Source organism: Mesoplodon bidens (assembly GCF_964165515.1).
Source record: "Mesoplodon bidens genome assembly, chromosome: 5".
NCBI classification, from domain to species: domain Eukaryota; kingdom Metazoa; phylum Chordata; class Mammalia; order Artiodactyla; family Ziphiidae; genus Mesoplodon; species Mesoplodon bidens.
The window spans coordinates 11,900,598-11,912,858 of record NC_138161.1 but is presented as its reverse complement, the minus strand read 5'-3'; the positions used below and the strand labels follow the sequence as shown (position 1 = coordinate 11,912,858).

Sequence of the window (12,261 nt, the reverse complement as noted above, 5' to 3'; positions counted from 1 at the left end):
TTTTCGGGTAAATGATGTTTTTTTGTGTTGTTTTGTTTTGATTTGTTTTGTCGTTTGGGGGGGAGCTTTTTGCTTTTTGCTTTTTAAAAAATACACAAAGGCCTAGGATAAAATGGACCAAAAGTGGAAATAAGAAACGTATGTTCATCTTTCCGGAAATCTTTTATTCTCTACCTAGTGTAGTGTCTAGAATTTTGTGCCAAGTAATCTTTCTGAGAGTGTGACTTGGTTTCTAAGCCTTAGTAAAGTCAACTGTTTATAATTCAAAAGAAAAACTTCCTCTGGAATGCACATCCTTCACATTCAAGACAGTAAAGAACATTAATTCTTGTCCTTTACGGCGAAATTACATGAATAATCAAATGTAAGAAACTGTGATTTGTCTTTTCCACTTGTTCAGAAAGGCGTGATTATTTTCTGGGATTGGGTAGAGACTACTTTTATCAGCAGTCCACTCTACCTGTTTATACCTGAATGACAAGTAGGTGTCTGTTTTTAACTAAAGAATATATATTTTCAATTTTGTGTTCTAACGACTTCCTGCCATCTGTGTATATGGCACAATAGGACTTAAATTTTCACTGAGGCACTTGAATAATGAAAAACATGTCTTATTTAATTTACATAAAGGATATACCACGTCTAAAAGGTTTCTAAAATGGTGACTTGGTACCTTCAAAAGTGAATTACAGATATTTGATGAGCTCCCCAAGGAGCCTGCATGTCAGTGCATCTAACCCAGTGCTCAGCATGACCTAGGTACTCAGTAAATGTTAGCTAAAAGTGAACGTGAAAACCATTTTCATGTAAAAAGAAACCATGGTGTTAAATCGGAGATCACTCTCAGTACTGGTGTTGGTGGACATGCAGTTGGGTTTTTTTTGTTGTTGTTCCTGGTCCTGGGTCTTCACAGGAATTGTCTCCCCTGCTGCAGTTATTGAATTTTTATGTGCAATCGGGGAATTTGGAGCCCAGGGGGTTCTGCAACTCTGCATTTTATCAGTGACTAGCCTTTCTCTTGAATGGACCTTATCCTAATAATTTCCTTATTCATAAACTTGCTTTTGCAAAGTTGTCTGGGATTTCTGTAAACAATCAAGCTCTCTCCGTATCTCAATATTTCTCCCCACCAGAATTTATTGCCATGTACACTTACGAGAGTTCTGAGCAAGGCGATTTAACCTTTCAGCAAGGGGATGTGATTTTGGTTACCAAGAAAGATGGTGACTGGTGGACAGGAACAGTGGGCGACAAGTCCGGAGTCTTCCCTTCTAACTATGTGAGGCTTAAAGATTCAGAGGTAAACCCACATTAACTGTTTCCTCTCCCTTTCTGTGCAGCGATTCTCTTTTCAGGGAGTCATGATGTTTGCCGGTGGAACATCATTGTTGGGTTTTGCTAAGTTCTGGAACGTGACAGCAAATACAGCGTGACCTGTAATTGTTTGAAATTGTCTATTGGTGCCGCAGGGTCAGCCTTGGCTTCCCAGAGGCAGAAGAACCCCCCGGGGCTCAGTAGAGGCTGCTCGTAATGAGGCTGGCCTGCATCAGCTGGGATAATACTCAGGATTCATCTCTGTTCCTGAATGTACATGACTTAGGATTCGGAGTAAATACTCTAGATTAAGTCTTCAGGGTCACTGATTTGAGAAACCTCAAGAAAGATACACAGCAATATCTTGCCCATGTAAACAAAAGTATTTTGGTGATACTGGCCCCGGAATATTGGGCAGTAGAGAGTTTTTAGAATTTGTATTTTTGCCTACACAGTAGGAAGACACAAGAGCTAAGAAATTGGTACACTTTGGCTAGAACTTCGTATCTCCGTTGATCAGAGGCTGAATTTATTTATTTATTTATTTATTTATTTATTTGTGGTACGCAGGCCTCTCACTATTGTGGCCTCTCCCATTGCGGAGCACAGGCTCCGGACGCGCAGGCTCAGCAGCCATGGCTTACAGGCCCAGCCGCTCTGCAGCATGTGGGATCTTCCCGGACCGGGGCACGAACCCATGTCCCCTGCATCGGCAGGCAGACTCTCAACCACTGCGCTACCAGGGAAGCCTCCAAGACTGAGTTTATTTTAAATGCTGTTATCCTTACAAATTGGAAGTGGCTTCCCATTGCTGTTAATGGGACCCTAAAAATTCAGTTGCATGAAGTGGCCTTGAGATAGCACAAGATTAATGAAATGGTGGTGTGGGCCTACTAGAGTATGGGAGCCCATCTCGTAGTGGCCAATTTCAAGTTAGTGGGAATTTCAGGTTATAGATGTAGTCATTTAACAGACCCATAGCTGCCTGGGGAGCGAAGCTGGCCCTGGTTTGATAAGCTATGGTAGTTCCTCCATGTCAGCCTTCTCACCTTCCCTGCAGTTCCTAGGAATAGTTTTATTTGCTGGTTGTTTTTTTTTTTTAAGGAATGTCATTGTTGTTTTGGGAGTTTTTTGTTTGTTTTCCCTTGCTTTGGTCTTGAGAGCAGCTTGCTGAAATTCCCCTGGAGGGATTTGCATAAGTGTTTTACCCTTGGAGAATTTGGCAGAAGCTGGAAAGAAAGTACTTCTTTTCCGTAGGACAGTCGTTGTATTGTCCTCTGCAGACCTGGAGAGGAGGGAAAATTCAACTCTTCTCCAGGCCAGCCAGTCATATCCCATAAGAACCATGGAGATATTTCAGGGGACTAGAGGGAAAACATTAAAAACTAAACTGGATTTCTGCTCCCATACACAAAACCTCTTAAAATGGCTTTACCTTTGGGATCAGTTAAACACAAAAGCCATTACTTGTATTATATTTTAATAAATGAGAGTTTTCTACCAAAAACCATCCAAAGTCAGTAAGGTTCAAAAAATGCACTGTGACATTTTCTAAAGGTAAGTTGAGTTGTAAAGTGCTTTCTTAACCACAGCCTTAAATATCAGCCACAGAAGAACTAACAGTGCTAAAGATTTTAGACAAACATTTAGCAACATTATTTCATAATGATGAAAAAATCAAAAAAGGCAGCTCTTTTATCCTACTTGGACATAGACTTCAATATTATAAGGCCATATCCCGCCAAACTGAAAAACCAGACCCAGCTTCAGATACCAAAATTGACCCGCGGACAAGGGGGAGATTGTCCTAAACCTGCTTCCCTCCTCTACACGAGCAGGGCTGGGGCACATAGCCTGGATCAACTTTTCTGCTGCATTCTTAAGAAGCGCCAGGATGGAACCTGGCCATCTGACTCCGTCTCAGCTTAAGTGCTGGCTGTGGTGTTTAAAAGGGAGCCCATTGAAGCTGCTTGAATTCTATCACTGGGTTGCTAATTGCTTTGTTCTTTTTATGGAATAGAGAGTATATTTAAGCCTGTACTGGGAAAGTAACTGGTCATTTGGAATCTTGTATCATTAGTGTTCCTTCATTTTGATATGCAGCCCATAAAAATTGCAAGGAAGATGGGTATTGTATAACTTCGTTAATACAGAAAGCATAATCAGAGTAAACATTTTCATTCAAACTTTCCCTGCTAAATGGTTGTTGAATTTCAGTATAAATATAGGTAGGGACAATGATAAGTTGTGTTCCTGGTAGACAATTACATATTTTTATGCTTAAAGTCACTCTCATTTAGTTAATTAAGCCTTTTGTTTTGTCCTGTTTTAATTGGAATACTTAATTTACTGGAAGATAGGGACACAAGAGTGAAAATTAATCTGGAATAAAGCACTTTGCAAGGACAGATTACGGCCTGGCCCCTGTCCCAGCTGAGTCTCTGCTGGCTTGGCTTGCTCAATTGGTTTAAAATTCCATGAGTATCTATGAAGGAATTCAACCCCAGAGCACTTTTGAAACACTTAGTAGTCGGGGAAAAAAAATGGTCTGCTTCTATGGGCTGTGTGTCCAGCATTACAAGAGAAATTTCAGTGTTTAAACAGTGTAAGGTTTGGGTGGAAAGGATATACAGGAGAGTGGCTGCCTCTTTGGATAATGGGATGGGGGAAGGGGTGTTTGAATTGCCACTGTACTGTTTTCCTTCTTTAAAAAAAAAAGAAAGCCCTAAAGCAAATGTACCAAAATATTAATATTTCCATGTATTGTTAATATTAGTATTAATTTAATTAAAATATTAATAATATTAATATTTCCACGTATTTAGTCTTTAGTATATGGAGACTATAATAGACATCCATTGCACTCATGGATGTCTATTATAGTCTCTGTACTTTTTTTATGTGTGAAGTGTTTAATAATTAACCATTTGGACATCAAGCATGAGCTTAGTGTTTAGGCTGTAGACTAACAGTCTTCCTGGCGGGGCAGCCCCTGTTTCACCTGACCCAGGGACAGGATGCGCCCATGTTATACACAGTCAATACCTGAGCCCTCTGGGGTCCTACAATGCCACATACTTTGCTAATTTTTCTCTTAAGAAGAGAGTAAAAGCTACCTGCTTTTAAAGTACTTATTTCGCCCCATGTTTTCCTTGATACAGATCGTAATGTCAGGAGATACAATGCTACTATGTTTCCCCAGAATGAAAAGGGGAATTTAGGGGCTCAAGCGGGTTTGTGTCATCATTAATCGTTTTTTAAGTTGCTTGACCAAAACTCTTCAGTATGCAAATGAGACCTTCTGCTCTGTTTTAAGGGCTCTGGAACTGCTGGGAAAACAGGGAGTTTAGGAAAAAAACCTGGTAAGTGACAAACCCTGATGCTTATTTTTCAATATTTTAAATGTAACTGATAGTTGCTCCCAATCTTTGTTTATTGGGGCCAGAAGCCTTAAAAAAGAAAAGAAAAGCCAAAAGAATCTGTCCGAAGAGTGGTTGGAACAGATCCTTTCCTTGGAATCCATTAATAATGTATTTATAGATGGTTATGAAATATGGCTGTTGCCTCACACATGGAGAGTAGGGACATTACCAGACAGTGTTCTCTTGGGATGTGAAGAAATAATTCAGGCAAGCGGGTGGGAAGTTGTAATGCATGAACCTGTAGGATTTGGGGTCAGCAGCTGCTGAGTCCTCCTCTCGTTAGGTTCAGGAAGCCCTTGTTTGTTTCCTGGAAGCATATTGAGTCCCAGGACATAAATAATGAAGGAGATGAGAGAGCAACACGTATTATCAGAGTGCAAGTCCTGTTAATTTAGAAGCCATTGGGTGGTTTTCCTTAGGTACACGGTGAAGGTACAAAAATTACAGTCATCCCTCTGAACTCAAGAGTGTTTTAGTTTATTTAAACAAAATCACATATTCTATAAATAGAAGCCTGAAAGACAGAAGAAAGAAGCAGATGTGAAATCATACGGTTGTATGGCCTGTCTTCCTCTCTAGGTCATTTGAGCTTCTTTGCTATTACAGTCTTAAGAAATTACAGGTTGAAAGAGTCACCGCAGTGCTGACAGGGATGTGTGTACCTGTGTCTGGTGCTCAGCTACAAATGGGCTTACCTGGCAAGGAAAGGTGGGTTTTTAGGCCGTTGTAGGATTTTAGTCTGACTCAGATGTTGGACCACCCGGGTCAAATGTCTGTTTTAACCAGGAGTATGCTACATTGTGAATTGTCATTCCAAAGGGTCCAGAGGGGCTTAACTTTGCACTGAAACCAGCGAGCTGCTCAAAAAAGCTGGAAAAAACAGAAAAGAGTGTCAGGGCAGGTCACTGGCTATGCAGGCCAGGTCCCTTGAGGAGCAGGAATATCAGGGGCCAAATAGGACACTAATTTGGATCTTTTCCACATGGAAAACTCGTGGAGTTTAGAGCTGGTCCTTGGCATGTTGGGGGAGAATTCTCATCCCCAGCACAGATTTCCCAGCTTGAGCTCTCAGTGGAGCCCAGGTATGTGTAAGCTGGGCTCTTTCTCGCTTCACCTGAGCTCTGGGATGCATCTGGCAGGGCCAGCCCGCACCGGGACGGCCTGGCACTCCTAGCATGGTGGCCGCTTATTACAGAACAGGGTCCTAGGGGGCTAATATGCCTTCAGGGAAGCAGGAGCATGGGCCTTTCACCTCTTTCCTTCTGTCTGTCTGTCTTCATTCCTTCTTTCTTCATCTCTTTCTTTCAAGAACAGTGATGATGGGGAGAGAGTAGAGAGGAATAGAACAATGTGTTCTGTCTTGCTTCTAGAAGTTCACAAGGCCGTCACTGCGGATACACCAGCATTCAGTCAGAGGAGGATTTTGTCCTTTCGTAGTTGACCTCCTGTGCCAGGAGAAATGTACTTTTCAGAGCCTGGTCTGTGGTACTGCTGGAGTTTTTCCCATGAGACTGTTCACATTCAGGAAAAGTACAGAACTGTTTGCATTTTTTTTTTCTGTGCTGAATTGTTGTTTTGCATAAAACCCCTCCTCTTGACTGCAGGATCGTCCTCTAACTTGACATAAAAAGAAGTAAACTTACGTTGATGTGATTCCTACCTGATGTTCAGGGATCACCCTCAAAATGTGAGCCTCAAAGAAAATGACCTTGTGGGTGAAAGAGAGAGTCTAAAGAAAGTCGTAACATAGAAAGAAATTAGCTAGCGCACACTCCTGGTGGTTTCTGAAGAAAACAGATTTCTCTTTCTGCTGTACTTGGCAGGTGGAAAAGGTTCACTTGAGTTCCTTGATTCGCTCAACCATCCTTGACTGGACCATGTGCTAATTATAATCAGCCCTGTGTGAGGGCCGAGGGTAGTTGGGGGTGAATGAGGTCCAGCTGCGGCATCGGGGTGTTCTTGGGAATTGGGGCAGTGGGGGTAGGGTGCGGACGGTGGGGAGAGTGGGAGGTTGTGGAGGCAAGTTGGTCCGTTCTGAGAGATGAGGGGGTCCTCGAGCAGACTGGGCAGAACCGGAAGGCAAGCCCAGCTCCGGAATACTGCATTTGCCGTGTGGTCAAAGAAGGGCCACCGAGCCTTCTTCATTTAGTAGAAAACCGGCCCCGTACACCGGCCTTGACGATGTTGACCCGTGAACCTGGGAGGTGGCTGTGTCTTCTTAGGCTCTCCTTTTCCTGACTCTAATGGTGCACTGCCATGTTTGGTCTTGTTTTCCAGAAATTGCCCAGGTTATTGCTTCCTACACTGCTACCGGTCCCGAGCAGCTTACCCTGGCCCCTGGTCAGCTGATTTTGATCCGAAAAAAGAACCCAGGTGGATGGTGGGAAGGAGAGCTGCAAGTCAGTGTCTTTTCCATTTGTTTAAAATTCTCTGCCCAAATTTCAATATGCCAGATCTCAAAGGGACACCGTTTCATTGCAAAGTACAGATAACCCTGCACCACCTAAATCCTGCGTTTGTGTAGTGAGAGATGCCACGTTATCTGAATCCATTTGGTTCCTAAGCTTTGGGCAGCCAGGAACAGCCTTGTGAGAGCTAAGGATTCTTCTGAAGATGTATCTAAATCTGTTGGATTCTTGAGTTCACACAGTGAGGGTGGGATAGTGAGAATTCATGACGGAGTCATCCTTCCGTCACAGCGTTGTAGGAGCGGAGCTTTCCATCAGCGGTGCTGTGAGATGTGGTACCAGAGTAGCCTTTGCATTCAAAGCCACATCTGTACGGCAAAACAGTTTTAGTTCTTGTGTGTGTGTGTGTGTGTGTGTGTGTGTGTGTGTGTGTGTGTGTCCCCTTGTCCCCTCCATTCATCATTCTGTCAAGGCAAACCTTGGTCAGGAAGGCAAAGGTCTATGTTGTGGTGAGGTAAAGAAATACAGCACCTTTCTGTGCAGCTAATTAAAAACTAAAGTGCCGGAGAGTGAAGAGTGAGCTGGTGGACTGAAGAAATGTATCTTGGCTGGAATAGAAAGCACAGCCTGGGGTACCCAAAGGCAAAAGTTCCCCTGGGAGCTTGCTGGTGGGCAGCCATAAAAACCCTATCCAGCAGGGAGGACGAGATACGGTTTATTGGCTCAGGATTCCACTGGGGTCCTGGAATCCACCCCCCCCTTTTTTTTTCTTTTCTTTTTTTTTTTTTTTTTTGCGGTATGCGGGCCTCTCACCATTGTGGCCTCTCCCGTTGCGGAGCACAGGCTCCAGACGCGCAGGCTCAGTGGCCACGGCTCACGGGCCCAGCCGCTCCGTGGCATGTGGGATCTTCCCGGACCGGGGCACGAACCCGCATCCCCTGCATCGGCAGGCGGACTCTCAACCACTGCGCCACCAGGGAAGCCCCCTAATTTTTTTTTTTAGTGATTGATTTTTATGGCTGCATGGCTCACAGGATCTTAGTTCCCCGACCAGGGATTGAACCCAAGCCCCGGCAGTGAGAGCGCCAAGTCCTAACCACTGGACCGGCAGGGAATGCCCTCCACTCCCCCTTTTAATATGTCTCCTCCTTCACTGGGTAGGAGCAGGCCTTCCTCAGACCGGTGGGTCTCATTTCTTGTAGAGAGTTGTCACCTCATTGGCTTTCCCATCCATATGTGACTCTCCTGTTCTGAAGACGTAAGGGGTGTCCCCTTGACGTACATACACTAATATGTAATAAAATAGATAACTAATAAGGACCTGCCGTATAGCACAGAGAACTCCACTTCGATGTACAGTAGAAACTAACACAACATTGTAAAACAGCTATACCCCAATAATAAAAATTTTTTTTTAAAAAGGGGGTGTCCCCACTGGCCCTCCTCATCAGCCTGCTGGCCAAGACTCCCCTCAGATGCCCTCGTCCTCTTCCAGCACCCGTCTTACCCGTCTGACCTCTCACAGTGACATCTCTACTCCAGCCTCATTCGGTGATTTGCTCTCTTGAAAACAAGCAGCAACCCTCAGACCCCGGTGCCTCACTGCCTTTGCCCATAGCGCCTCCCCACAGGGCCATCTGCACCTCTCCCCCGTTCCTCAAAAGCCGGCCAAATCCCACTTCTTCCAGAAGCTTTCTATGACCATCCCACCAGAAGCGACATCTTCTTCCCGTGAACCGTGGTGGCCCCGATGCCTGCCCCACTCTTGGTATTCAGTGTTGACGTGGCTATTATTACTTCCATGCCTATTTCTTACTTCCTCTTGTAGGTTATCAGCTCTTTGAAGGCAGAAACCATATTTTTTCATCATCACCCTCCTTGTACCTTGCTCAAAAGAGAGTCCTGAGTGGCTCTTGCAGTCCACAATTGCCGTGCCCAGGGGGGGCTTCTGGTGCTTTCACCAGCCCTTCTCCCCTGTGGATACACAAATGAAGAAATTGCCAGTGAGCTCTGTGTTCCGCCCTTGTGAAGCTGCAGGGATGGGAGAAATGGTGGAGTCGTTGTGAGACCTACGGCAGTATATACTCAGTAGATTAACATGGGGGAGCTTTGAAAGGAGTGGCTTCAACCATTGGTGGATTAACTGTGGATTAGAACTTTAGTCCTTGAGCCAAGGGCATGAAATCTGTCAGACTCCAAGGAAAGTGAAATTTGATCGGCGTTCTAAAAGTAACCCAGAAGTATCCCTCTTGATAAACTGAATCAGATGAGAAGGCAGAGGTAAGATGGTGGGAAGTGTCCTTTTCTCTTAATTTTATTTCCTTATTTTGGGAATAGGTAATATATTCACATGGTTTCAAATTTTAAAATTACAAGAGACTTCCCTGTCGGTCCAGTGGTTAAAACTCCGCGCTTCCACTGCAGGGGGTGCGGGTACAATCCCTGCTCGGGGAGCTAAGATCCCACATGCTGCACGTCATGACCCCCCGAAAATAAATAAATAAATAAATAAATAAAAATTACGAAAGGGAATGCACATGTCTCCCTCCCACTCTGTCCCCAAAGGCAGCTGTTTTTATCAAAGCCTTGCTTCTAGAGGGCGTGTGTGTGTGTGTGTGTGTGTGTGTGTGTGTGTGTGTGTGTGTACGTGCTGTAAATTAAGTTCTCTGCTCCTGGTGATGTGCAGAAGGGTAGTTATAACACTTATCATTATCCCTAACTAGAGTCTTCATCTCATGGAATTGTGTCAGGAGTGCAAGTCTTGGTTCGCCAACTTCATTATAAGTTCCTCTGTGTCATATACTATCCCCTTCCAACAACTCCCAGCATGTAAACACTCAATGAATGGATTTTGTGTCGAATTAGATTAAAGTGAAGGAGGCAGGAATGGTGGTGGAAAATGTGGCTGATCCATCACATAAGCCTGATGGTTTTTTAAAACAAGGTGAAGTTTAGACTCCTTGTGTCCTCCATATATTGCGTGTATGTCATCTTGTATATGTACAGTTATTCTCCATAAGAAGATCGCAGATGTGACTGTGAATCTTGGCTTGCCACTGACTAGCCTGTAACCTTGAGATTGTCACTTAACTTTTCTGAGCCTTACTCTTTTTATCTGGGAACTAGGAATAGCAATAGTGGGAAACGGAAGTAGTAATAGTATTATCCTTCTGGAACTGTCGTGTAGGTAAATGCAGATAAGGTGCTTAGCACAGGCCTGGCTCATAAAAAGCACCCAGCACGTGTTGACTGCCATTATTATTATTCCTAAAATCCATATATAACATTGGCATAAACCATCATCTCTACATTACCTGAAAATGACAGCTGAGAGCTGTTAAATGAGCAGAGTTTTCCATCCTGTACATACTACATTGTACTCTGTGATCCACACAGTCCAGCCCATGCCAGAACATTCTAGGCTTTGCTGATTGATAGCTGCCACAATTTGAATTTTAGCTGGCATGTTTTCATTTTGTAATACAGTAATCCATAGATTGTACTATTGATGTCATTTGTTTTTCAGTTATATGTAAACTTGGTATAAGTGTAAAGTATAACATGAAAGAACATGAACCTTTGAAACATTTTAATGTAATTTTTTGTTATTAGGCACGTGGGAAAAAGCGCCAGATAGGCTGGTTCCCTGCTAACTACGTCAAACTTTTAAGCCCTGGGATGAGCAAAATCACTCCGACAGAGCCACCTAAGCCCGCAGCATTCCCAGCAGGTAAGCAGTTTATACTCTCTGCTCAGAAAATGGTCTATGCGTCATGGTAGCCTTTCCACTTAATTTTTTTAGCTTAGATTGTCTTTCGCACTGGCTGTAAGCGCTTCTTGTACTTGCTGGGGCTGACACCCAGCTAATGTGATATGGAGTATGTTTTTCAAAAGGACCAAGTATCGAAGCAGCTTTGCTGTGCTGGGTACAACAGAGCCCTTGTTGGAACTGGCTTCCTAAAGGGGCCCTGAATGCTATGCCATTGAAGCCAGATTTTTCTCTTGATTTCCTTCCAGCTATTTAAATTGGAATTTGGGCTAGGGGGTGAGGGGACAAAAAGGGCCTCCTAAAAATAAATGGCCGGGGTCTAAATAGGTCAGGAGATTGAGCTGGGAGGCCCCAGGGCTCTGTTGGTTGTAATGTGCCGCTCAGTTGAGACAGAAATAGCTCCCCTGCGACATTTCCTGTGAACAGAGGGGCTGCGCTTAATGGACAGGATGTTATACACGCTCTCCTAAAGGGCTAAAACGGAACGGAGGGCTCCGCAGCTTAGACAGTTGGCTATTTTCTGATTGAAGAGACCAAATTAGATGCTTCGGTAATAGTTGAGATGGGCGAGGTTAGGGGAGCAGACTTCTGCTTTAGGTCTTTAAGCCATCTGTGCTTGGGTGGCACTTGTGGAAAATGCACAATTTTCATTCCAGTACCTTGTGGTTAAATGTCTATGCTGTACATCCCCAGCGAAATCAGATTAAAACCTGGCAGCCTTTGCAAGAAACGAAAGGACTGGCCAACACTGTGACTGGTTCCCAGCCACAGCTGGGCCCCTTTGCTTGAGCCGTGGCCTCATGTGGGCAGAGGGGTGTGGTGCCAGCTGGATCTCCTCTCCCTTGGGGAGACCTGGCAGCGTCCCCTTCATCAGGTTGGTTAAAACCCGCAGAAATAGTTTGCTGAGGTGATTGAATTAGCTGGAGCATCTTTAAAGCCTAAGACCGTATAGAGGTTGGTTAGGAAAGATTAACTGGGGGTAAAACCTAACTAGGCAAACTTTATCTGAAGTGTAAAAATGCCAAGGAATAAAGGCAGTGTAACCTCCTATAGTTTTGAGGGAAAAATGAGAAAAAAATTGTTCTTGAATGTGGAAATTGTTTCTTTCTTTGAGAGAAAACTTTGAGACACAAAGGTACAGCAGAATAAAACACTGATTTTACTTTTCACTAAGAGTCGAACTTTTTGGAGGTCAGATGATAATTACCTTCCACCTTAAAAAAAAAAAACAGACAGGAAATAAAGAGCAACAGTGAAGTCCCCATGATATGCAGCTGTGTGTGAAGTTGGGCCAATGTTCAGAGTCAGCATTTTGAAGGAGTGCCACTGCACTCAAATCGAAATGATT

General features: G+C 44.0%; 1 protein-coding gene across 2 annotated transcripts in view; it reads left to right on the top strand.

Moving 5' to 3' along the window:
• The window catches only part of ITSN1 (intersectin 1), a 249,832-nt gene that overhangs the window by 176,921 nt on the left and 60,650 nt on the right, over positions 1 to 12,261 (top strand). For both annotated transcript variants that reach the window (XM_081234959.1, XM_081234960.1), the window contains 4 exons: positions 1,134 to 1,300; positions 4,631 to 4,676; positions 7,014 to 7,135; positions 10,757 to 10,874. In XM_081234959.1, the coding sequence (XP_081091085.1) occupies positions 1,134 to 1,300; positions 4,631 to 4,676; positions 7,014 to 7,135; positions 10,757 to 10,874 (453 nt within the window). The remainder of the gene's footprint in view (positions 1 to 1,133; positions 1,301 to 4,630; positions 4,677 to 7,013; positions 7,136 to 10,756; positions 10,875 to 12,261) is intronic.